Genomic DNA, 26,542 nt, shown 5'->3' with positions numbered 1-26,542 from the left:
TTTGGGCCCACGGCTGCGCGGCGCAGAAGGAGCAGCGCCCTTTTATTGCTGAGCCTGCCGGGTTTCGCTCAGAGGCGGCGCCGCTCTCGCTGTCCCCAGCTCCCCTCTCGCGCAGCCCTGCTCGAACCCCACACCGCATCCACTGCTCTGAGTGCTCGGCGAGCCCCTTCCCCTGGGCAGGTAACCGAGCAGGCTGCTGAGACAGCGCAGGGACACCACATCCTGCTCAAAGAGCTCCGCAAGCCGCCCGCTGGCGGCCCAGCCACATCCCTTCCATTTACACACAATTTTAAAAACAGTTCTAAGCCTTAAAATGAGGGGGTAGGGGGGGAAGAGAGACACGACACTGTATGTCTGCGCTGCATAATTAGCTTAATGAGTTTGCCAGAGCCATTGCCAAAAGCTGCCCAGGGATAATCCATTCTCTCACACAACAAAACAAAACCTCTTACTTAGCTAGTTTGGGGTGGGTTGGTTTTTTTTTTTTTATTTTTTGTTTTTCTCTATATTTATAATTTAAAAAGAAAAAAAAAAAGACCACAGAAAAAAAATTATTATTATTATTATTAGTGCCTCAGCAGATGGTGCTTCTGGCAGCACTTGCTTAAATATTTATTTCTGTGTGGGTTTCCTCCCCCCCCTTGTAATTGGGGTGGGTTTTTTTCTTCCTTCTTTCACATCATCGTTACAGGGTAATGAGTCTGTAAACACTCACTAAGCATGCCGACTCCTTTATTTATTATTTTTATTATTATTTATTTATCCTAGTTTTTCTTTCTAACTCTTGCCAGATCAAGACTGGTTCTTTGGCCAGAAAAAAAAAAAAAAAGAAAGCGCAGAGATTAAAGTGAGGGAAGGGGAGGGAGGTGTAATTGTGAAATGAATCTGTGCCTGTACTCACAGCTTACGAGTTTGGATTTGCATATCAGCGTGATGAAATGGCCTGAGTTTGCAATCAGGTGTGTGTGTGCTCACGCCTGTTGGTGTGCATGGAAATTGTGCGGACGGTCATGTAAATTAATCGGGGTGTTGATGCACCTCAGAGCGTGTGCATGGAAATGGGCGCGTGTGGATGCGTGGAAGTGAGTGTGTGCTGGGCGAGCTTTCCTGTTATGAAAAAGCTAAACAGCTGCTGTGCTTTAAAAATTAATAGCTTTGAACTGTTTCAAGTGTCAGAAGAAACACGGGATAAAGATAACCCTTTAGGAACCTCACCCTGCGGGCTGAAGGAGCAGCCCGTCCCCTCCGAGCCGTGTGTGCTGCGTCCATCCTTCCCCCAGCACCCGGCATGCTCAGCTGCCTGCAGAGTTCTTTGATGTCCAGCCCTTCTGCTGCAGCTGGCATCTCTGCTGCATCATCCTTTCCCTCCGTGCTCTTTGGGGCAGCTCTCCCCGAGCTCTGCCTTTGCCAAGTGTCCCTTTGGCCCGCACACCCCATCTCCCCAGCCCTGCGCAGTTCTTTGCTCTCCCCGTGCCATCCCACAGCTCCTTGGCCTTTCCACAAGCCCCAGACCAGCAGGACCAGTTCCCTCAGTGCTGCTTCGTGCCCTCTATTTGTGCAGCCAGCGTTGCTGTTTGCTTTGTGGGTTGTTTCTTCTCCACTGCCAGGGTTTGTTCCAGTTTCTCAATCACCTGTTCTGACGTGATCCCGATTTCCTGCGGTATTTCTTCTCCTTCCCCAGGGAAGGGCATGTCTGCTCCTGGCATCTGTCCCTGTCTCCCTTTGTGAATGCCGAGGAAAAAAAGTAATTTAATTTTTTAGCAACGTCTACCTTTTCTGTCAATTAAATCCCCCCTCCATCTCCAGGAGGCCCTGCTGTCTCTGCAGTTGACCTCCTCTTCCTCACTGCACTCCAGAAATGCCTTATTTAGTACTGCTCTCCATCCTGGCTCCTTTTCCTGTCCTGCAGCTTAACGTTACCCTGCATTTTGGTGCTCCACCATCTCTCCTGCTGCTGCCCCTTCCTCTGCTGCCCCAGGACACCCTCACTCCTCCTTTTTTCCCCTTTCCCTGTTGCCCTTCCTTGTTTCTTTCTGATGCCCTTTATCATCTGTGCTCCCGGTGCGTTTAGCATGAAGTGACGGGAGGAACCTTTGAGCAGATGGCACTTTATCTCTGAATGTTTCCCCTCTGAGTCCCCTTCCCTCCCTGCTTTTCCCTTTCAAGCTCTTCAGCTCCTCCGGTTTCCCCAGGTATACGCACTGAAGATCTCCGCACGCATCAGCCTGGCACCACAGCATCCTCCTTTGCCAGCCACTGCTCTGTCTGTCAGCACACTCAGTGCACTGTCCATTTGTCTGCAGCTGCCATGTGGCGTCGCTGCCTTTTTTCTCACCCTTTATGTCAGGAATTATACGGATTTGCTGCATGGAAGGCAGCATGGAGTGGGTGCTCTGCTCCTAACTGCTCTTTAAGGGCACGCTGAAAATCCTACGCCTTTGCCTTGTGCTGGTTAGCTGTGAGCAAATGCATCCACATGGAAAATAACCATCAGCAGTGCATAGGAAGAATCTGTACACAGGGTAGAGGTGACTGCCTGCAGTGCTTCACTGTTCTCTCATCTCTCCTCGTCTTCCTTTGCTCTCTCCATCATACTCAGTTGCCATATAATCTTGCCATGGTGTTGCATTGCCTCCGTGGCTTCCCTCCATTCTGCAGGTTGCAGCCTCCTCTGTAGTGTGACACCAAATGGAGACATAACTTGCACTAATGAATTTCTGAGCTTTCTGTGATCCTGGTAGACGTGTGTGACCGATGTTCATTTGTTTCCTTGTGGTGTGGGAGGTTTCTGAAACTCACTGCTGAGCTATCCAAACTCACTAATGAGAATTCCAGAATTGTGTGATATTTAATTCCTTTCTTACTTTTCCACAAGTAAGCAACTTTGAGGTAATAGAGGTGAATTTCAAAGAAAAAACGTATGCAGATTCAGGAGGTAAAAGCCCGGAAGGATCTTTCTCAGGAAACACCTGTTTAAATAGAGACAAATAAGAAAAGAAAGGTGGGAAGGGCCACTGTCCTCAGAGGTGATAAAGCAGGTGGGTTTGGGTGCCCTGGCCACATGGGATGAAGGCAGGAGTGGGGCTCGCTCTGTTTATACCTTGCACACAGACACTGCTCTCAGGACACCGTTTCATTCTCTGTTCTCCTGTCCTCCTCTCGTGCACACAGGTTTTCTGGCAGCCAGCACTGTGGACACATACACTGTGCATACCAGTACCGAGAACATTACCACTGCCTTGACCCAGAGTGCAACTACCAGGTAAAGGAAGGGGTATCACGGCACAGCCGCCCAGTGGGAAGGGTCCTGCCTAGGGGAGGTGCATGTTGTCTGTGCTATCCTCCCTCATGTCATCACTCTTCTGCTCTAAAAAGAGGGCAAGATACATTTTGAATTTGCTAGAGTATCGATCAGCTCAAGCCAGTGGGAACTACTCCAGATTTACACCAGTGAAAGCAGGAGGATAACTTCTGCCTTGGTACAGATGGTGGCTGAAAGCAGGGCGTGCTGTTCTGTTAGCCTCCTGCTGCCCAAGTGAGGCTGCAGTGGCAGTAGCTGCAACAAAACACCCAATAAGACCAGCAGCAGGCCGGCATCTGTGGGGAGAGCTGGGGGCAGGAGCATGTCCGATGCTGTAATTGCTGGGAGATCTGCCAGGGCAGCAACGTCAAAGCAAGCTGCATCACGTGCTGAGTGTTTACCCTCTTCCCAGGTCTGTGAGCTTGACTCTGCCATTTCTGTGGTCAGGCTGAGAGTGTGTAAGAGGGAATCCCAGAGTTCACCTCTGCTGTGCATGAGATGCAACTTCTGCCCTACCCGGGGGACCTTCTGGTCTCATGGGAGTGAGAGCCTGACCACAGCACGAGAGCTGATCTGGCTCTGCTGAGTTTGCCTGTGGTTTCTATTGATCAGAGGAGGGTTTTTTCTGGGATGCACACAGTGGTGCTCCTAGCCTGGCACTCAGTAATTGAGATGAGTCTGTCCCAGCTGTGACACAGATATCTGTGCACCAGGAAAGAGAAACATAAAGAATGGAAAGACAGAAAAACCTATTATTGTGATTGGTCTCATGATTATTTCCTAAAGAGTCTGGGAGCTGCTTGCAAAGGAGCTGTCTGGTCTCGCAGGGAATAAGGATTTAGGCTGCTTTTTAAAATGCAAATTATTTTATGGCTGAGATATATTTTATAATAAGTAACGCTCTGTAATAAGTGGGCACAAATTAACGATGATTGGCAATAGCAATCCTGTATGTACACCCAGGGAAATCATACCTCCGGCCTCCAAGGGATTCCTGTTGAAATCTGTATCCATCTATTCTCATGCCAATACCAGTGAGATTGATCAGGATTGATATTATGGAAGGAGAGAGTGGAAGCGATAATCATTTGTTTCCTGTGAGGGAGACTAGAAAAGTTGTTAAACATTAGAATGCAGGGCTTTTCAATTACTCCTCAAAATAAATGGATATTGATTTCTTTTAAAAAATCAGATTTACTTTCCCACCTTCTCTGTTAAATATTGATGTCTGTGGGAAATAGAAATGAAAAGCTTCATTTTAAAGGCACTTATCCTGCTCTGAGAGCGGGCTATCCCCTCATTACTTCAGGCAGGTAGAGGATGGGAGGGATCTTCTGGTCATCCTCATCTGGCTCTGAGCTCTGCTACCAGCATATCTGTCACCAGAAGAAAATTCTGTGTTCTCATTTTCCTAAAACAGCCATTGTAGGGATGGCAGACAACCGACACCAGGAAGATGCTGTAAGAGACTGTTTTTCCCAGTTTCTAGTCTGACATGAATGTGGCAGCCAGTGTCTCACTAACCACTGCAGTGAGGGATCTGGGAGCTTGGATGTCTCTCTTGCAGGCGGTGTAGTTTGCTGGCTTGCTTTCTAACTATAGCAGTCCTCGAGATAGTAGCAGCTAAAATTATGTTAGAAGAATTGCGGTCTTAAAGCTGCAGGGAGCATATTCTGAACATCACCCCAGTGTCGTGTTTATGATGTTTAAAGGTTTTCATGTGCATACGCTTTCCCTTTATTGAGAAAACATGGACACACAGTTGGTCTCTACTTTGGCTCTCTTGGGACGACTGCTGCTGAGCTTTAGACTGCTGGTACCAAAGTTTATTAACAACAACAACAAACCCTGCTCCCAGGATTACTCACCCACTCCCTTCACGTGTGTCTCACTCTGTCTGTCTCTGTATCTCTCCAGAGATTCACTAGTAAACAGGATGTGATTCGGCATTACAACATGCACAAGAAACGTGATAATTCCCTCCAGCACGGCTTCATGCGCTTCAGCCCCTTGGATGACTGCAGTGTGTACTATCACGGCTGCCACCTGAACGGGAAAAGCACACACTACCACTGCATGCAGGTAACGGCCGGACCGGGGACGGAGTGGTAGCATACGAGATGAGCGGAGCTGTGTCCTTGCTGGGGTGGACTGAGGGACATCTTCACATCTGACAGCCCAGCCCGTCTTTGCCAGAGAGCAGAGGAGCCCTCATTTCATTGCTCCGAGCTCCTGTTTGCTTCTGATCCAGGCTCTTCTCCAAAGAGATTGTTCCTTGACCTCCCTGCCGAGTGCTGGGCAGGCTGAAGGGTTTTCTGGGTGTGGAAGCCCCGTGCATGCAGTGAGGCAAAGCAGGGCTCAAGGTTGTCTTGGACTTCACTGGTTCAAGACAGTCCCTTCTCTGAGATTCAGGGACCTCTTTTGACACCACTGTGCTGCTGCTACCAAACTGATCTGGTGCTCCCCTGAAATCAGGCTTTTCTATGGAACATCTGCCCTTTAACACTGGCTTCATTTCCCCCATTGAAGGAGGGAAGATTTAGGTTGGATGTTAGGGGGAAGTTCTTCACAAGGAGAGTGGTTGGGCCCTGGAACGGGCTGCCCAGGGAGGTTGTGGATGCCCCGTCCTTGGCCGTGTTCAAGGCCAGGTTGGATGGGGTCCTGGGCAACCTGATCTGAATGTGTGTGTTTGGTGGCCCTGCTAGGCAGGGGGGTTGGAACTACATGATCCTTGAGGTCCCTTCCAATCCAGGTGATTCTGTGAATCATAATCAATTTCTAAAGTAATTAGATTTTTATGTCACGTATCTAGACTTGACACTCCTGGTTCCCCATCTCCTCTGCCAATGGAACTGGAGATAAATGTCTGTACTGTCAGCTGGGAGCTTTGACTCAGGAGCCAACAGCAGTGTTCCCAGACCTGGGGCTGCTGCCCAGGTGTGACCGTGACCCCTCTGCTGTTTTTCTGACATGGACACACCAGATTATTCAGGTCTTCTCCTGATTGTGCCTCAGATTAGAGGGTTTGATACCTGCTTGTTTCATTAAAATTATGGCCTGAATCATGTGCTGTCGTACCAAACAGAATAATCAAGCAGCCCTTGGTGAAAGCTTTTGTGACCCATGTCTCCCTTCCACTCAATCCCAACAGTTTAAGACCACAGTTAAAGTCACAAGGCCCTAATCACATGCTTAAATGCTTTGCTGGGATAGACTTAAGCATATATTTGACTTGAAGTCAGGTAAGCTTTCTGAAGTCAATGGGGCTTAAGCACATACTTAAACGTTAGGCATGCACTCAAGTACTGTCCTGAATAGGGGCTGCTTGAAGCACGTGCTTACAGGCTTTTGATAAATGGGGAACTTGGTGTGACTTTCTCTTGAGGACATTTTCTGTTATTCTTCCATAATATTCATCACTCATTTTCTTCAATTGACCAGGATGAGTCTTGTTTAATTTTCTAGAGTACAAGGAACGTTTCACAGCTTTAAGTCACTCTGAGTTTGAATAGAGACCCTCTTTTACACAACTATATATGGGTAATTCCACGCCGTGCCCACTGTCTTCCAGTGAAACAATGCCCATGTAAGCAGTGCCTTACAGGAAAGGTGTCTGAACATAAACCCTCAATTAAAGAAAATATTGCTTAAATGGCAGGATTTGTGCCATCCATCTCGTGGGGTTTTTTTTTCTTTATGTCCATAATTGGTGTGGATAAAATTCAGTTAGTTGTTTATATAAACTGACATTTTTTTAGGCTTTAGCACCAAGAGCTGCATTGCAAATTATTCCTAAGGAGGTTTTTGTTTAATTCTTTTTTTTAATGCCGTGCAGGGTCTGTCTTTTTTCAAGGTGTCAGTGCAGAGAGAGAGAGGCTCTTTTATATTGGAAATAGCTGGAGATCCTTTTTTTCCTGGGTATTTGTCATGGGTTTTGTTATTGCCTGTTTGAATCAACCTGGGCTGAACTGAGAGGTGGTGTTTTCGTTCTCTTCACTTCTGAGATGGTGCAGGCATTGGCACACGTTGTGCTGGAGAAGAAAAGGGAAAAAAAAAATCCTCCCTCAGCAGGGCTGAGGACGTTTTCAGATTCCAGTGTTTTTTTACTCAATATGGCAAAGTTGCCCGCTTTACCCAGCGGAAGGCAGGTTTTCAGCATTCCGTCCTCGTCACACCATTCCCATTTGCTGCCCGAGTTTAAAATTGTAGATGCAGTAGTCTTGAACAGGCAGCAGGGAAAAGCAGCCACCGGTTTGCTAAGATCTGCTGAACGTAGGGTTTGTGCTTCGCTCAGACGAAACCCTGGTGTTGCAAGCTCAAAAGATTGGCCTCATGTTGCACCACTCTGCCTTTTTCTGAGAAAGGAAGGAGGAAAATAACTCACTCCCAGGCGATTTCAGTTTCTTCTAATAGATACAAGTCCTACTCCATTCCGTGTCACTCCAAGATGACAAAAAGTATTGGTATCTGTCAGTCTTCTGAAGAGTGGGAACCCTGCTCGCTTTCTCCCCAAGCAGGCACAGTTATCTGTAGCTGGGCTTCTATCCCTTTGCATCCTTCTGGTTTTTTTTCCGTTTCGTACCCTGGGAGTTCTGTTTTTGTTCATGACAATGCTTCAGTCTTTAGATGGGGAATTAAAGTGATGACTTAATGCTCCTAGGAGAAATGCCCAAATGGAACTGTTAAATGTACGTGTGCTGCTCATCTGTTTATTATTGCTGATGTTAATAAGATCATGGTGGGACGTTAGAACACTGTGCTGACGACTGCCTGTTTTGCCTGGGCTAGGTGGGCTGTAACAAGGTCTATACGAGCACCTCTGACGTGATGACCCATGAGAATTTTCACAAGAAGAACACGCAGCTCATCAACGACGGGTTTCAGCGGTTCCGCGCCACGGAGGACTGTGGCACTGTGGAATGCCAATTCTACGGGCAGAAAACCACTCATTTTCACTGCAGGTGAGAGCTGGGAACGGCAGGGATCCTGCCTCTGAGATGGAGGCAGATGGATGTTTGCCTCCTTCTGCCAAGTCAGGAATTCAGGAGAGTACACAGGGACTGACTCTTCCCTGGTGTGGCCTTCTCAGTGCTGCCCTTGAGAGGGCTCACGCTCCAGGGCAGATGTGATTGCCAGGATCTTAGCACAGAACACAGGTGGCTTGTCTGTGGTGATCTGAGGAAAGAAAGAAAAGACATCCAGCAATCATTTGGGAAGGAGATCACAGTGCTCAGTTCATGCCAGAGTTCAGCTCAGGGGGACACTAATATACTGCTAATGGCACTTTCATGCTAGAGTTCTCTCCAGCCAGCTCATCCCTTTCAGAGCCAGACTCTACCTTCTGTACACAAACGCTCTTCTATTGATTTCTCATGTTCTCAGGAAGAGTGGAAAAGCGTAGTTGGTACCTTAGTTCTCTTTAGCCTCTGTTTCAGTTGGCACTTGCAGTGCTGGGCGCATCCCCACGTTATCCTGGCTGTTCCTCAGAGTGGGGATGGCTGCCAAGCTGTCTCACACAGCAGCACTTTTTGCTTGACTTGGTGTTGCAGGTTAACTTACATAAAACTCTTCAGCCCCTTTGTAGCCAGGGCCACTGCCTCATACTGCCTGCAGTCCTTGTCCCAGAGGGTGGCATGTGACAGCAGTTGCACTGTGCTCCTGGCCCACACGGCAACCACTCTCTCCTCCTCGATGCCCTTTCAGGCGACCTGGGTGCACCTTCACCTTCAAGAACAAGTGTGACATTGAGAAGCACAAGAGCTACCACATCAAAGATGATGCCTATGCCAAGGATGGCTTCAAGAAGTTCTACAAGTATGAGGAATGCAAGTATGAGGGCTGTGTCTACAGCAAGGCCACCAACCACTTTCACTGCATAAGGGCAGGCTGTGGCTTCACCTTTACCTCCACCAGCCAGATGACCTCCCACAAACGCAAGCATGAGCGCCGGCACATCCGCAGCTCAGGAGTGCTGGGCCTGCCTGCCTCTCTCCTAGGACCCAAGGATAACGAGCAAGAGGAGTCCAGTAATGACGACCTTATTGACTTCTCTGCAATGAGCTCAAAGAACTCCAGCCTGAGTGCCTCTCCCACCAGTCAGCAGTCTTCCGTTTCTCTCATAGTCCCAGCTGCACCCTCCTCTGCTGCTGAGCTTGCTTCCTCACAGGTCAGCAAGCCTGCCAACAGCATGACACCAGCCACCAAGATCTCCGGCCTGCTCTCCCAGGCTCTTCCCAGCAATATTCCCTTGGCTCTGGCGCTCTCCAACTCAGCACTTCCTGGAGCGGCTGGATCCTTCTTCCCCATCATCCCCAGCCGGGTCTCCACACCGCTTCCTGCCAGCTCCGCTAACCTGATGACTGCTGGTTCATCTGGCGCCAATCCAACATCATCTGCTCCCACAGATTCCTCATCCCAGGCCATCTCAGGATCCGGTGAGCCTTCGGCTACTTCTTCTCCAGCTCCAGTGGCATCCATAATGGAAAGGATCTCTGCTAGCAAGGGGTTAATCTCCCCGATGATGGCCAGGCTGGCAGCGGCTGCACTTAAGCCCTCTGTGGCACTCGAAGCAGGTGAGTTGCCATCATCGGTTGTCCTAGCAGTGGGAGGAACAAGCGTGCCTGATGATCCGGAGAGGAGAGAATGAGGGGCCCCCTGGGAGTGGGAAGGGAGTAATAAAGGAGCAGCTCTGGGAGAAGAAATTCTGTCGTGTGCAGATGACCCCTGAATGGCAGCTAACCCTTGGAGGAAGGGAACCCTCCGAGGCAATCTTGGCATGGCTTCCCGTGGAGCCTGGCTATCTGCATGGCCGAGCGAACGGGGCGTGCTGCCACCTAGGCCGAGGCCTGGGGGCTCCCAGCAGAGCACCAGGTGCCCCCCGTGGCCTCCTGCTGACCACGATCAGCAGTGTGGGGTTGGGGGGCTCCGCCTGGCAGCACCCAGCATGGCGCTGCCCCCTGGGCCTGAGCTGGGCGCTGTCAGCACCGCTCCTGAGCGTGGGACGAGGCGCTCTGCTGAAAGGGGAGGGGATCTGCGCCACGCTTTTGAAATTACGATTTGAAAAATTGTTTCCTAAAGCAGAGAAAGGTCATGGAGGGAACTATTTTCCTTTATTTTTTAATAAAATGCCACTTGCTGGCTGAGAAGCGGCTTGCCATCAGCTGTACTGCCGGAGGGCAAATTAATATTTTAGTCACTTGGGGATTGTGGAAGAAAGCTCTGCAGACGTGTTCCTGTCAGCAACTTTTTTTCCCTCCTTTTTTCTTTGCTCCTCTCCTTAATTTTTGTCCCTTGAATTTGTTCTCCGGTTCTTCCTCCTCTCTTTGTATCTGCATTTCCGTGCCACAGGCATGGCACCGTGCCCCCCGGTCCCCCAGCTGTGGGTCGGGCCGTGCCCAGTGGCTGCCCGGCGGGCAGATGCTCCTGCTGGGAGGCACGATGGCGCCCGGCCGTCGCTACGGCAACGCCGGGACTGGGGCCGGGGCCGGGGCCTGGCCGGCAGTCGAAAGCTGCCACATTGCCTCAGCATTAACGGAGTCTTTAATAAACGCTTAAGAGGCAGCCCCGCAAATTAGTTATGACAGTTTGTGCAGAGAATCAGGTCTCCCCCACGCTCCTTCCGCCCTTCTCCTTTAAAGGGCCCATAGCCTGGACAACTTTGACATAATTTTGCAATAATTATCACTTGAAGAATTTCCACACTGGAGTGGACGTCAGAACCTATCATGTCAGCTCGGCAATAAACGCTGACCAGCAATCCCGGCACTTCCCTCCCCCCACTCTTTTTTCTGTGCTTTTTCCATTTGTGCAGTTCTGATAGTGATCCAACTTTTTTATTTGCTGCCCATCTCAGGCCTGCTTCTTCCATTTCCACTTTTCCCTTCAATCTCGATTTCTCTCTCGAGCAGGAAATGGACAAGCAGCAGCTCCCGGGCGGTTCAACCCAGTCCAGGTGAAGCAAGAGCCAGCGGAGGCCATGGGATCGTCGTCTGCCAGTGGGCAGGAGTCCTTGCAGGAGCACAGCTTGGACCTGAGTGTCAAGGACCACGGGTGAGTGACGTGCAGAGGCAGCGCACTTAGTTCTCTGCAGCACCAAGCTCTGAGAATTTGCTGTACCTGTAGCCCAAGGGGACGCAACGCTTTGCAGTGCTCAGGCTGCACAGTTTGTTGGACACCCAACCTGGAGGCAGGGAGGCTCGCTGTGCTGCCCCTCAGGCGTGTGTTCCCCACCTGGTTCTTGGGGCTCATGAGCGCTGTATGACAAGAGCTTCACCTCGTGTGTTCCTCTCAGAAAAACCACTGACAAAGCCGTTCTTTTACTTACTGAGATCTGCATGCCAGTGGGCTGAAGGCTGCTCCTGCACCACACGTTGCAGGAACTTCTGCACCAGTGCAGCAGGGCAGTGAATTGGGTCTGCAATTGGGACTGTCCCAGTTGGGTACACAGAACAAACCGGTGAACTGTGCTAACCCACAGCTGTGTGTTTTGCCTCTCAAAGACTCAGTCCTACTTGTCCAAAACCTCAGAATAGGAGAGCTTGGGAATTGCCCTGTGTTGGCACAGGGCCTGCAGGGAAGTGGCAGTCATCATCCCTGGAGGTGTTCAAGAACTGCAGATGTGGCACTGTAGGACAGGGTCAGTGGGCTTGGTGGGGATGGGTTCACTGTTGGACTCGGTGATCCTAGTGGTCTTTTCCAACCTTAATGGATAACCAAGCCTGCTCCACTTTGACCCTTGATGTGCTTCTTCCGTATTTAAGCAAGCCTCAAATAAGGACCCAAGCAATTGCAGTCAGCTGCAACTACTCCTGGTTTCTTATCAAATGCTAGGACTGCCTTTCTGCATGTGCAGCTGTGGCTGTAAGATGTGGGGCCTTCCTTGTTCTGCTGTTGCAGAGGGGCTGTGCCTCTGGCAGTGTGAGTCCTTGGTCAGCAGCCCCCCTAGTTCTATGAGGACAAAGGCTGTGAGTTAGCTGATAAAAAAAGGCGATGGTGTGGGGAACTGGGGGAAGAGGTCTGGGTTGTTTAATAGGAGAAAGAGCAATTCAGTAAACTTGGAACCTCTGGGTCTCCATCTTGGCTATCACGAGGAAGAGTTTGGCCTGCCCCAGGGAGGGTGGGCATCATTCTCTTCCTCTGGATGCAGCAGGTGAGGAGTGAGGCAGCTTGAAGGGAGAAGGATTGATCTCAGTGCTCACGGTCTCTGTGCACATCTTAACTAAACCCTGTTGGTTTGTGTGTTCCAGTAATGAATCAAATGGCCACACAGTCTCGGCAAATTCATCTCTTTTATCCTCGCTTATGAATAAGGTAAGAGCCATCCATCAAACGCCTTTCATTCCCCCCACCAAGAGAAATTAAAGCCGCGATGGCGGGGAGGGAGGGGGGAAGAGATGCGTTTGTTTTTTAATGTTTTGCCTCTAATAAGATGAGTTTGTACCATTTAAATTTTGAGACCATTTTTCATCGGGTATAATTTCAGAGCCACTGCTTACGAATTAATTTAATGAACTGGCTGAAGAAATATATTGCAGCCTCTGACACCTTTTTTTTCATCCTTTCTAGATGGAGGAGGGCTCTGAAAGATTTTTTTTTCCCATTTTTATTCCCAGAACCTGGCAACTTCTCTCGCTCTCTTTTTATAGTTACTCTTTCTTTTTTTTTTTTTTTAACTTGAAAACATTTTCTTTCCATGGGGGAGGGGAGAATCGTTTGTTTTTATGGAAGAGAAGAAGAAAAAAATTACAAGTTTTGAGCTGGAATCATCAATTGCTGCCTTTCTGGTGTGACTAATGGTGTCCAGCAGAGCCCACTTTACCATGTTGTAGAATATTTATTTTAAGTAATGCACGGTTTCTTTTTCCTTACTTTTTCCTTAAATTATACATCATCTCAAATATATATTTCCCTTTCACATGATAAATTTTACTGTACAAAGATGAATTTTCCTGTTGTGTACAACTGCATTAGAGATCAGGGCCGCCTTTGAGCCTTGCCTTCATACTCCACTGCTATAGGTTTTACAGGCATAGCAATTGCCATCCCCTTGGCTCTGGGCGCTGCGTGCATCGAGGCCATATAACCCTCAGGAGAGGGCAGAGTGACTTTGGTAGCCTCAGCTCCTTTCCTTCTTACTTCATCCACGTTTTCCCATGTTGTTTCATTCCTACCTTTACCTTTACACCACTTTCCTTCGCCACTGGTTCTGTTATGTTGGATTTCTGGTGGTCCCTTTTAAACATAGTTTCCTTTCCGCGTGCCCTCCTTTCAGTGATTCCAAATATGCAGTTCTTTCTCTTGTGAATACATGTATTTAGTACATCTGCTGCTGGGGATCCTGAGCAAAGGGAGATATCCTCCAGAAAATATTTCACTTGAAATTCTGGGTTTAGAAATAAGCTTTTGTTTGTGTCACAGCCCTGCACAGAGGTACGGCACAGAGGTTTGCAGCACAACATGAGGATTATTTATGTGGTGCAGAATAAGTGTAGCATAGGTATACAACACAGTTCTTGAGGTTTGTTCTTTTTTTGTTAGGTGGGAATGGGATTAAAAGATGACATAAAGCAGCCACTGGTGAGAAGGAGCCCGTTCCAAGCTGAGGGTTGCAGACCTAAGCTCTGTGTGCTCAGGAACGCACCATGCTTGCTGCACAGTTTGGTAGAGGAAACCTTGCTTAATTGTCAAGGAAAAAAACAACAAAAAAAAAACCTTTACAGAAATTGAATGGCCGGCACCAAGGAAAAAAAGACAAGCTGAATACCTGCCTTCAGCCATAAAGAGCTGCAGTCTGCACAGAGCAGCAGGGGCTTTACCTTCAGGGGGCATTAAGGAGCCTCAAGCAGCCAGGGTTCCTGTAGCGTGCTGCAGTTTATTTAGGGGGGCTGTCAGGCTTAATTAACTGATATTTATAAAGGGCTTTGAGATCCTGAAGTGGGTGGAGTTCATAGTGCAAGTATTAGGTCTAATCCTGGATTTTATTCACACTGTGAATTTCAGTGTTGTTACTGGAGGTAATTGAGAGAGCAGCAAAGCAGGACCTGGCCTGGGGAACCGTGCATTCGCTAGGAAAGAACATTTTCCCTCCAGCACTCTGGAGTAAATGTTCTCCTTTCATCCCACACCTCCAAGGCTTCTCAGTGCAGAATCTGTTTGAAGCCTTCCACGCAGTGTTGTGGGTCTGTTCCTGTGCTGTGAGCGAGGCACAATGAGCACAGAGAGTGAAACAAGTTCTTCAGTGAAATCTGTAAGAATTTGCTGAGGACTTTTATGGCCCAGAATTTTTTTCACAATTGAGATTTTAAAAAAAAAAAAAATTATTTTCTTCCACACAAATTCCTGATGGTCTGTTTCAATAAAGAGTCATCCTTGCAGCTAGGGTGAGGTGGTTCTGGGTGAATGAGAGCCTATCACTTCTACCTCTGCACCCAGAGCCCAGCATTTTGTAGGAGCTGTGTCGGGTTATTACTGATTCAGACTGCACCAGCATATGTGCATCTTCTCCATACTCAAACAGGGCCTGTCTCCCCTCACCTCAGTTCTGCAGTGTGTGGCACAGATGCTTCACACAGGAGACATGAATACCAGATGGGTGCCATGTACTTTGTGACAGCTGGGGGGAGGATGCCCAAGAGTGAAGTGTTCCTGAGCTGTGCTGATGAGTTGGGGCAGCGTGCGCAGACTTCTTGTCTTCTCTCTTTGAAGGCACAGCTTTCCATGGGACTGTCCCAAAACTGTCCAGACCAGCAGTGTCCACAGCTGAGAGCTGGGTTTGATGCAGTGTGTGTGTTCTTGTTCCAGATGTCCAAGACCAGTGCCAGCCTTGGCAACCTGCTGAACATTAAGACAGAAGGAGATGGCAGCCAGGCTGGGGCTGGGGAGCCGACGCAGTACTTGGGCAAGGCAGTGAAGGCGCTTGTCCAGGAGAAGCTCTCTGAGCCGTGGAAGATGTACCTGCGCCGGTAAGGAGGGCATGGGACTGGGAACAGAGGAAAGGGAAGTGATCTCCTTTGAAAGGTGTCTGGCTCATTAGTCCACACTTGAATGCTGAGTTCTCGGACCTTCACTTAGCACTGTTTGCCACAGCACCTCCTTAGCTCCTCTTCACTTTCCAGTCTGCAAGAGCTGGGCACCAACTGTAGTTTGCTTATACCTCCGGATCGCTGTTAGACCCCTTCTAGTTGTTAGGCATGGAGTATATAAGCCTTAAAATGCTGTGAAATTCCATCTGATCGTAGGAGTGGGGCAAAACAGGGAGTCCAAGAAGGTATGGGAACTGCATGGTTTGTGCTGTTTTTCTTGCAGACAGCAAGGCTTGAAAGGAAAATGGAACAGATACAAAACTCACCCACACACGGACACAGGCACATACATGCCCAGACAGACACACGCTTTGAGCATACACAGATACACCCAGGCAGACCATATCTGTTGGTGCTCTGACACAGATAGTTGCCTACAAATGCCTGTGGACACTTTGAAAATCACAGACTTTGATGGAAAAGACTAGAAGGTCCTCTAGTCCATCTGCCCCTGGCCAATATGAGATCTTTCCCCGCAGTCCACTTGCAGACATTTTGTCCAGTCTAGTTTTAATTATGCCAAGCTGTTCTCTTGTTTCTGGGAGCATTATTCTACCATGTAGTGCATTAGTCTGTCAGGATCTTTCTTCATGGTGTGCTGCCTGAATTTCCCTTTCCATGATTTTATTGCAGTTCTAGTTATATCCCCTTGAACTACAGCGGATAATTCTTCGCCAGAATTGGAGTTCACCCCCTTCAGATAGTCACAGACTTTTAGCATATCATTTAATGAAGCTTTTACTTCCTTTAATCTGACTTTGTAAATTAGTCCCTTCAGCCTGCTGATCATGTTCTGTTGTCATCGTTCTTGCTGTTCCCTCAGTGGGTGCAGAATTGGGCTGCCGCTCCTGTATCACCACAACAGACCTGTAACAAGCTTCCTGCCCCATACGTGCAGCTCAAAGCTGTGCTACCTTGTTTGCATCTATATTTCATTGTGTATTTGTATCATGCTTACCACCAACTGCTAGACATGATTACTGGTAAGGTTGTTCTTATGAGTCCTCTATGTATAAAAACACTCTCCTCACCCCCCAGGTGGATTAGCTGTTTTCTCCAAATATGACTGTCAGATTGGAACCTTCCTCCACGTCTTGCAAGGCTTCTCTGTGTTATTTCTCTCCTCCAGCACTGGTGTTGCCAACTCCTCCCAGTTTAGTATCTTCTGTGAATTTCATTAGCCGCTATTTACTCCTTCTCCTAGACTGCTAATGAAGATGTTAAATAAGCTCAGACCTAGCCAAAGTCATCCTTGCAGCATTCACAAGATGCCTCCTCCCAGCTCGGTACGGAGCTGTTTGTCATTAGCCTTTGTTTACGGTCCTTCAGCCAGTTCTCAATCCATGTGGTTGTTTTCCCATCCAAGCCAACTTGAATTAATTCTAAGCATATGCAAGACTGTATCAAAACGCTTTACTAAAATCCAAATATATTGCATCCCTTCATCCACTAATTTTGTAATTCTATCAAAAAAAGCAATTAAATTTGTCTAGTAAGATTTATTCTTTATAATCCCGATGCTGTTTATTGCTCGTGGTTCCTTTATCCTCTAGATGTTTAATGATTTTCTCCTCCCTCTTAATATTTGTTCCATTACTTTACTGGAAGGAGAAGTTAAGACTAGAGGTATGATAATTGCCAAAGATCACTTGTCTTTTCCTCTTTTCAAAGAATCAGTGCCTAGATTTGTTTGGTTGCTTTTTGGTTGTTTTTTTTTCCTCTGGTTTTCTAGTATCTCCTTCTTCTCTATGGCTTAAAAAATAACAAATAGTAATGCAATCAGTTTGTGAGTTAATTTCCATTGCGCTTCAGGACATGCATCATCCAGGCTGGCTGATTTGTACATATTTATATTTTCCAACCAGTCTCTTTATCTGCTCTTCTAGGAGGTCTTCATTTCAGCCCTAATTGTCTGTCTTGTCTTTAGTTTCCTTGTCCAAAGCATATTTTATAAGGCTGCTGTTTTCGACTCATCACCTCCCTGGCATATTTATCAGGCTTTTTTTTTTTTTTTTTAAGTACAAAACCTCTCGACCTTGATAAAAGAAGCCCTTTAGCTTGCAGTAACTTGGTTTCTTATCTCTTCTCTTATCATACCTTTACTTTCCGCCATCTTCTCCCTGCGAGCCTTAACTGACTGCATGTGTTCTACATCCACTGGCCTTTTCATCTCCAGTACATCATTTTTTATTTTTTTTTTCTTCTTTCTCTACCTTCAGATTGTTAGGAGGTTCCCCCTGGGACCACGCAGGCTGCTGTTTGTTTCTTGCTTTCCTGCTCATCAGAGCAATTGTAGTCTGTTGTACCTTAATTATGCAAGATTCCCCTGTTAAGTTTCAGATCCTTCCTGCCAGCATTTTTCACTTGATTTCTCCATTCTGAAGTTTCCTGAAATCACACGTACTGTGCTGCTGCCATTAAGTTTGGAGAATCTCAGCAGTGATGAGCAGTGAAACCATTCTTGCTTGTTTTTCTCCTCTTGACCAGTTCCTCTGAGATGGCTTTAGATGATGTACTGTAGATGTGTTCTTAGGGACTCTACGATTCTCTCTACATATTAGGCTGTAATTGCTGTGTAGGTGATGCTTTGTTTCTCCTGTTTCTCCCGTCTGTGTGATAGCCTGTTGTTGCCACTATGCATGTTGGGTGGGAGTGTTCTGGACCTAGATTCCCTTGCTCGATTCTGTTTGCTACTCCCAATAAATTCAGGCAGGTTTACTAACCTTTGATCTTCCCCTCTGCTCTGACTTGTGTACACAGATGCTCAACAGCACTGATGGTTTTTCATCTTTTTATCAGATTTGTTCTGTATTTAACTCTTACTAAAAGTGAATGCGAGTTCCTCAGTCAAAAGGACTCAATTGAGGAAAAGTTCTCTGTATTCAGATCTGTGCAACCAGCCGTGATCCAACAGCAATGCCAGTCTGTGCAGGAGGAACGGTGACATGAGAGAATAGGATGCTATTAGAGTTGAGAAACAAAAAGAAACGTTTCTTCCATGTCTGTTCCAACACCGCTTCTCTCCTGGGGCCCTGCGTAAGATGCCTGTTTGTTTGCTTTGGCCAGGTTTGGAACCAAGGATTTCTGCGATGCGCAGTGCGACTTCCTGCACAAGGTGCACTTCCACTGCGTCGTGGAGGAGTGCGGTGCCCTCTTCAGCACTTTGGATGGAGCCATCAAGCACGCCAAGTGAGTAGGGCAGCTCCAGCTTTGGGGACCGCGCGGCGCAGGAGGGGAGGCCTCACTGAGAGCAGTCCTGCAGCAGCCGTTTGGGCATCCCCTCGATCCCTGTGTAAATGTGCTCAGCTGAAGTTTCTGCAGAACACTGTGTCCTCTTTGATTTTGTTTCACAATAAATGTGCTCTGTTTGTGTAGTGGAAATGCCAAGTCATGGCTTGCACCAGTGATTGAGCACCTGGTGGGAAGGCAGGGCTGACCCAAGGGAGCTCAGGTGCATGCAAATGCACTGAGTGACCAGAAGGGCTGGAGCCAGGATCCACCCCTTCCCAGCCCTCATTTTAAGGGCTGGCAGTGGAGGTGAGGGTATCTCACTGGAGATCCCTGCCTGCCTGAGGCCTTCTGAAGGTAAACAAATTTTCTTCCTTTGTTTCTGCATCCACGGCTGCAGCACATGGGTTTGTCCTCATTTGCTGAAGCCTCAGACTTTGCCACCTCACTATCATGGATGTACTTTCCATCACGCTGTAGCATTACAGCTTGTGACTGACATCTTGTGCAGCACAGGCAAGGTATAGAATTGGACATTTGTGTTTTTCCATAGCCTACTTGATGGTGTGTTCAAGGAGACCCATATTTCTCAGTATACAAGTACACCAGATACAAAGAAAGTACAGAATGTGAGGGGGAAAGGAGTCTGTAAACCCCAACTGTTGAGGCTGGATGCGGATGTGTTGTAGAGCAGACAGCTTCCCTTCACTGCAGTATGGAAAGCATTTTATTTTTCCTGTCATGACAAATCTTTTTTAACAAGCCTTCTCTAACCCTGTATTCATGTGGCTTTAAGATGTTGGCGCCATATAGGTAAGGCTCTTGAAAGGAAACAAAGCGTCCAGCTCGACAGCAGCCTCCTGCTCACCTTGCAGTATTCTGTGTTGTAAACTCTTACATCATTTTGGAAAGCAGCAGACAGCCTAGGCGTTGGTAGCCAGAACTAGGTGTCATGGCCTGTCTTGTAACAGCAGCTGTGCAGCATGCTCAGCTCCAGGTGACTCCTGTGTGAAGAATGAAGATGAGATACGCTCCCATTGACACAGTGAGGAACTATCAGATGAAGGCTGGGATGCTGCAAATTTTCTGTAGAATTAATTTGTACGGAACATAATCTGTAGTTTAATCCCATGGCACGTTCCTTTTAAAGGCAAAGGAAGATTAGCCTGAACAAAGAGTGAGTGTGGCCTTTGGCAGCTGGCCGCATGGCTGCGTCTGATGAGGTTTAGAGGAAAGGGGATGTGATGAAGTTTAGGGTGGGAGGATCTGTCAGCACAGTTGGTCTTTGGAGTTGGATGCTTCCCTGTAGTTCACTACTACAAATGACTGGCTTCTCACCAGCCATGGGAAGCAACCCTCAGTTGTACCAATCTTCTGGCTGCAGCCATTCTTGCCCTGCTCTGATTTTAACACATTATTACACCTTTCTGACTCCACCCCACCTAATGAATTCCCTTCTCCTCACGGATCTTCTCAGAGGGCCCTACAACTGTCCACAAAATGGACAGAGTTCCTTTTAGGGTTTCACTCAGCTGGTTTGCTTATAGACTGCAGCGGCGTTTTGCTGATATTTGTTACACGCAGTGTTTGATGTCATGTCAAACTGCACTGTCTCTTTGCAGTTTTCACTTCCGAACCGAAGGTGGGGCTGTGAAAAGTAACTCCGAGTCTCCCTTCTCAACTACTACTGACAGTAAGGCTTCACTGGGCCCTTCGTCACCATCTGCTACATCTGCCACCATGGCGAGTGCTCCAGCCCTGGACGTGCCCACCCCGAGCCCAGCAACTGTGCCCTCTGCCCCCACACTGCTAGCTTGGAAGCAGCTGGCTTCAACCATACCCCAAATGCCTCAGATTCCAGCATCAGTGCCTAACCTGGCAACCTCACCCTTGGCTACAACTTCCCTGGAGAACGCCAAGCCTCAGGTCAAACCCGGATTTCTCCAGTTCCAGGAGAAGTAAGTTGTTGGAGATGCTGCTTGCCTCCCTTTGTCCTCTCCAATTTTGCAGTCCCCTCTTTACTGCTCTTTGGAGTTACATTCTATATCTGTATTCACCCACTGAGGTGCCTTCTGTCCAACAGACAGTCTTGAAGAAAACTTGCTTCTATAAGCTCTAGAACATAGCCTCAACTATGCTAGAGGAAAAAAAGTACAGCAGGATTTTCCAGTACATCTGGGAGCACTTTTAGATAAGAGTTCAGAGGAGAAATAAACTTTATGTACGTATCACTGGAGCCTTTTTTTTATACCTCGTGGGAGGTAAACAGAAATAACTGTTCTTTGCAGTATTTTTGATGCTAAAGGCAACAGAGAGGAGCGTAGCATCTTTACAGCTGTAAGGTAACTAAAAGTACAGTGCTGTGATGATGGTTCTGTTTCTGGTATACAGATGAGCAGAAGTTAGGTGGTTTACAGAAGGCCTCAGAGTCTACAGTCAGGTTGGGCATTGCGGCTTAGTTGTTGAGGCTGATGGACTGTCACACACTGGGCCATGCACTGACAGCCATCTGTCTGCTTCCAAGGAAGTGTATTAATTATTTTTCATATCTCTGAGTAAGTAACATTGGATACAGTGCTCAGGATCCAAGAGATCAGTGTTCAGCTACCTGCTATCTGACCTCTGTGTGCGCAGCTCAAAAGCAGGGGGAGTCAGGAGCCAAAATCACTTCGGTGTTTAACAAGACTGCTGCAGATTTTGTCTAACTGGGGCAAGACCTGGCATTTACCAGTGTGATTACAAGGTGTCTGAATTACCACTGAGGATTGGATCTTGAAAGAAAGCTTTAAATTAGAATCGTGGCCCTCGGAAACTACAGATCCCACCATGCATTGCTGTATTTTAATAATCTTAATTAAGAAAGTGCACAGACTTGTTAGAGTTGCAGTAGTATTGCCAGCATCAATTTTATTAAAGAGAAAGGAGGCTATGGGAAATCTGCAGGCCATGTTTGGAACAGAGACTTCAGCTGGGCTCCCCTTGAATTAAATGTTGGCAAAGAAACAAATGTGTGAAATGAGTGAAGGTGATGATTGGGTTTTGGATGTATTCCAGTGATCCCTGCCTGGCAACGGACTGCAAGTATGCCAATAAATTCCACTTCCACTGTCTCTTTGGGAACTGCAAGTATGTGTGCAAAACCTCTGGCAAAGCAGAATCCCACTGCCTGGACCACATCAACCCCAACAATAATTTGGTGAATGTGCGAGACCAGTTTGCTTACTATTCTCTGCAGTGTCTCTGTCCAAACCAGGTAAGAGTGATTCAAAGTGTCCCATCCTGAGGATGTGTGCAGGAACAAGTAGGCAATGCAACAGGAACTGAGGCCAAGGGTTTCATTCCTGGTCTGATGACAGATCCGTGGAAGAAGGATCTTAATTACCTGATCTACTGTCGGGTTTCCATTGAACAAGAAATCCCACTGCTTTTTATGTGTGACTTGGGTGGGCAAGGTAGCTCAGATGAGCTCAGAGCTGCAGGATGATATGAAGTGAAACTCTGACTACTGGGGAAACCCACAAGTTAAGAGAAGTGATGGAATCTTGGCTGGGGTTTGGGATATTTCAGGGTAGAACAGTGCAGTGCAGAATACATGGCAGGGAACAAGTTTGCCTTGTGGCTCATGGAAAATAAAGTGGACGTAATCCAGAGTATCAGCTCACACCTCTCTTCTCTCAGAGGGACAGCATTAGCAGCAGGCAAACGAGAGTGCATTTGTTTCACGCGTGCTTTAAGTAACCCACCTACTTGCTCTCTTGCAGCACTGTGAATTCAGGATGCGAGGGCATTACCACTGCCTTCGTCCTGGCTGCTACTTTGTGACTAACATCACCACCAAGCTGCCCTGGCACGTGAAGAAACATGAGAAGGCAGAGAGAAGGGCAGCCAATGGCTTCAAGTATTTCACCAAGCGAGAAGAATGTGGCAGATTAGGTGAGTTGTCTTCTTGCTCCCTCACCCTTTGCACGTCTTTCCTACGCCCAGGATAAGAATGGAATGAGTTAAAGCATATGAGTTAGACTAATTAAATTACTAAACGAGAAACAGATCAACCAGAAATCAGTTCCTGATCTCCCTGTGTTGAGGCATGAGGATTCCTATTTTCTCAAATAGATCAAAGATCTTATATGACTAGGAGCTGTAGTACAGAGGATTTTATGTACACACACACACAGTTGTTTGGAGATACAGGTTCCCCTTTGTTCTTCCTTTTGATTTTAAAGGCCGTTTAAAAATATTTATTTTTCTTGTTCTTTGGGGGGAGACTTTGCAGTCTTTGGACCTACTGCTTGTCTTGGGCAGAGTTGAAGGATGCTCTTAGGAGTAAAAGCAGCATATAGGAAATGTCTGTTCTGATGAGACTCTCATGCAGAGTCCTGCTGTATCGACCTCTGGCTGTGGCCGTGCCTGACTCCACGCAGCTTCAGATGACTTTTGTTTTTCTGTTGCTGTTGCCAGGGCTGCATCCTGAAAGCCAAAGGGTAAATAACCTGAGACAAGTACAGAGAAGGGCATGCAGTAAACTGCTCCTTTCTCCTGACCCTGTTCTGCACAGCTGTCTGTGAGCAGCAGAGCGAGCGCTGTGCCTTCATTGCAGCCCTGCACCAGCACGCAGCCAAAGGAAACCCTGCCGTGCACACAGCCTCACACCATGGCTTGCCCATTTGCCAAAACTATTAGCAGCACTATAGCAGTTATTAAATCTAAGAGCCTCTAGTGTAAAGCTGGTAAAACAAACGTGCAGCAACAGAAAGCAGAACACGTTCCCAGGGAGGTGTCCTCGAGCTGAAGCGCAGCGCTCTGTGCTGGAGGCAGTCCCTAGGGAAAGCTGCAGCTCAGCTCCATCCTCACCTCCCAGGACTCGCTCCGTTGCCTTTTGCCTTACTGTTATCACAAAGCCAATCTTCCTATTGGTCCTGGCTTAAGGCTGAATCATAGTGGGGTTTGGAATAACGTCTGACCTTCTTGTCCATTCCTCCTGCCCGATGTTGTTCGTTCTTGAGCATTGCAGGGTAACAGCCACAGGAAGCAGAACCAAACAGCAGGAATTTGTACCCAAATGGCAACTTGTTTGTGGTAACTGGGGTAATGAGTGTCAACACTCCAGAGCCAGTGCTCACCTAGGTCTCATTTACACATGTCACTGGATTCAGCAGTTGCTGTTATTTACTCAACTTTAGGCGTTTCAGGTGATAGAAGGGGTTAGACAAAGCAGGACAGTGATACATGACACCCAGCCTACACGGCTGCCTTGGCAACGGGCGAGCCTTCACCTGCCCTTTGCTGATACCGTTTCAATCCCACCAGCGCTGTTTGTTCTTCATCCTGAAGAACGGGACGTGATGGGGAGGACAAACGAGGTGGGGCTGTGGGGGAGTGGAATACCTAAACAAACAGCAACTTGGCTTGCACATAAAACGCTGTCTGTGAGCTAAAGATGGGCTGGGTGATTCAGGAGCTGCTTGGCAGCGAGATGGCTATGGGCTGTGCCTGTGTCAGCAGTGTTTATTTTGGGGTCGGAGGGGTACACGCATCCACTGGGATGTACAAGTGCCTATAGCTTGGGCTTGCCGTGTGTGAAGTGTATGTTTAGCCAGCTCTCTGCTTTGGCCTACGTAGAGACAGGGAGCGTGCTGGATGGGGTAGGTGGACGTGTTTGTGTGGGTGTAGATGAGCATACCAGCATGTAAACGCATGTCTGTTTTGCTGTGCAGCTCTCTGTTGTAGGTTAAGTATGCGTACAGCAGGTGCAGAAGCACTGGCCTGCTTGAGGGGCTGTGAAAGTTGGTGAACACACTCATATTAGATCAATAGATTGATATTATATGTTTTTGTGTATGTAAGTCTAGGTGTATTTGTGTATACGTACAGAGAGAGTGAAAACTGTGTGTAGGGATGTAAGTAAAGGCAGTGGGTGTAGACAGATGACTACAGCTGGGGCTCTGTGCCTGTGTGTGCATAAGGTGATGTACAGGGGATGATGGAGAGCAGGCACAGCCCGACTGTTGATGTTGCAGTAAAAACAGAGCAATAAGCCATTATTTGTCTGCTGCAGAATGCTGCTATTCAGGACAGTCTGTTAACAAGATACACAAACTGCCAGCATACATGGCAGTTTCTGCAAGGAGCAGAATGTGTTATGGGTCCTTTCCAACTTGGGGTATTCTATGATTCTGTGCAGTGTGGTGTACCACAGCTCTATAAATTGTTTAGTGGCCGCCCCTATTACACTGCTCATTTGGAGTGGCAGTAAACACTTTTCTGTCTGACCAGGTAGTGTACGCTGTCCTGTCCTGGAGCTGGTGCTTCTAAGAGACTGTTCCTCTGTTCAGAGAGCATAGTTAAAGGGAGAAAAAGAACTTTTCCTTTCAAATCTACTTGTGAGCATGTATTTTCAACTGTAAATGTGACAATACAGGCAAATGTCTTGGTTTTATTCCCTTTGGAAAAGAAAATGCACTGGCTAAGACTGGGGTGTATTGGACACTGCTAAACATAATGGTTACTTTCTCTATAACAAAACAAAGAGGGATGGGACTGGTCTGCTGCTGGTCCCCTTCTTAAGTGTAACCCTCTTTTTCAGTTGCTGAGCAGGCAAAAAGAAAAACAAAAAACAACAAACCCGCTATTTTCATTCATGACTGCTCCTGGAGAGCTCGTGACCACTGATAATCTCCAATCCAACAGAAATCCCTGTAACAGCAGTCTTGTCCTGGCTCCAGACCATCTTCCTTATGGTCTGTCATCTTCTTGGTACCTTTCATGTACTACATATGTAGGCTCTGTGTCTGCAGGTTGCAAATACAACCAGGTGAACAGCCACTTCCACTGTATTCGAGAAGGCTGCCAGTTCTCCTTCCTGCTGAAGCACCAAATGACATCCCATGCCAGAAAGCACATGAGAAGGATGCTGGGGAAGAATTTTGATCGTGTTCCTACTCAGGTGAGTCACTGGTCTTGTTTTTTGTTTTACATTGTAGATCTGACTGTAGTGATAGCACCATTGATTACTTGCTGCAGAACTGCATTAATTCCAAGGCACTCATAGCAGTCTTAAGGATACGTGTCTGTACTGAGGAGCACACCTGGGAAGCACGAGTTCACCTAAGCTAGCTTTGGCTGTTTTGACTTCTGTAATATGAGGAGAGATGATAAAGGGTAGACATCAAAGCATTACTTAATCTAAACAGCCTTTCCTTGTGAGTACTACAGAGAAACATTTCAAAGGATAACACTGAAATATTCATATTTACAACTTGCACTCCTTCCCTGCTCTCTTCAGTATACACCAATTGGCTTATTAAAATTGAAGTGCTTAGGATGTGGAAGAATTGAACACACTGGTTAAAGCAAACATTTCCTGTTGCACATAAAGAATTATTTGCTGCTTCTACCTCAGCTGGGAGGAATACCAGTCTCAACATTTCTCTGCTGACTGGGAGTTACGCAGGGCAGTGCAGTCACTTTTTTTTTCCTAACACAGCTGACAGCAACTGGTTTGTCTGTTGCACAAATAAATTCAAATTGCAGCATTGACCACCTGCGCAGAATGGCAGCAGTCCTGCAACCTCCTCTTTGCTCCTCTTATCCTTGCTTTAACGCCCCCAGACTTAAGAGATGAAACAAGCAAGCTTTATTTAAACCCCTGTGACTGATCTGCCCCTTAGGACATTGTCTGGTATGTGTAAAGCAAAAGGTGCCACCTGTGAAAGCAAGATGGGAACCCCCTTTCGTTGCACAACATGGGGATGAGAGGTCCCTTTTAGTTGTTCTTCCCTGTCACTAAGTTAATTGGTTAATTCCACTAACTGCTGCTGCTGAAATTGTGTATAGCAAAGCTACACGCTGTGTTGCCACTGCCATTCTGTATTTTTATATCCTAACTCCAGTTTTCTCTATTCCTTAGGGCTTAGTAGGCACTTACTGATACATT

The 26,542-nt window shown here is 47.4% G+C and overlaps 1 protein-coding gene across 6 annotated transcripts in view; it reads left to right on the top strand.

Annotated features, from left to right (window-relative positions):
* The window catches only part of CASZ1 (castor zinc finger 1), a 148,291-nt gene that overhangs the window by 114,349 nt on the left and 7,400 nt on the right, over nucleotides 1-26,542 (top strand). For 5 of the 6 annotated variants that reach the window (XM_052691425.1, XM_052691426.1, XM_052691424.1 and 2 more), the window contains 12 exons: nucleotides 3,172-3,262; nucleotides 5,219-5,383; nucleotides 8,090-8,262; nucleotides 9,005-9,873; nucleotides 11,209-11,350; nucleotides 12,547-12,610; nucleotides 15,101-15,261; nucleotides 18,448-18,570; nucleotides 20,232-20,567; nucleotides 21,664-21,862; nucleotides 22,371-22,542; nucleotides 25,404-25,552. In XM_052691425.1, the coding sequence (XP_052547385.1) occupies nucleotides 3,172-3,262; nucleotides 5,219-5,383; nucleotides 8,090-8,262; nucleotides 9,005-9,873; nucleotides 11,209-11,350; nucleotides 12,547-12,610; nucleotides 15,101-15,261; nucleotides 18,448-18,570; nucleotides 20,232-20,567; nucleotides 21,664-21,862; nucleotides 22,371-22,542; nucleotides 25,404-25,552 (2,644 nt within the window). Of the gene's footprint in view, nucleotides 1-3,171; nucleotides 3,263-5,218; nucleotides 5,384-8,089; nucleotides 8,263-9,004; nucleotides 9,874-11,205; nucleotides 11,351-12,546; nucleotides 12,611-15,100; nucleotides 15,262-18,447; nucleotides 18,571-20,231; nucleotides 20,568-21,663; nucleotides 21,863-22,370; nucleotides 22,543-25,403; nucleotides 25,553-26,542 lie in introns of all 6 variants that reach the window. The other variant, XM_052691428.1, reaches the window with a different exon arrangement.

This window comes from Tympanuchus pallidicinctus, unplaced genomic scaffold (genome assembly GCF_026119805.1).
Source record: "Tympanuchus pallidicinctus isolate F22 unplaced genomic scaffold, pur_lepc_1.0 scaffold29, whole genome shotgun sequence".
NCBI lineage: Eukaryota > Metazoa > Chordata > Aves > Galliformes > Phasianidae > Tympanuchus > Tympanuchus pallidicinctus.
This window is presented reverse-complemented; position numbering and strand designations above follow the sequence as displayed.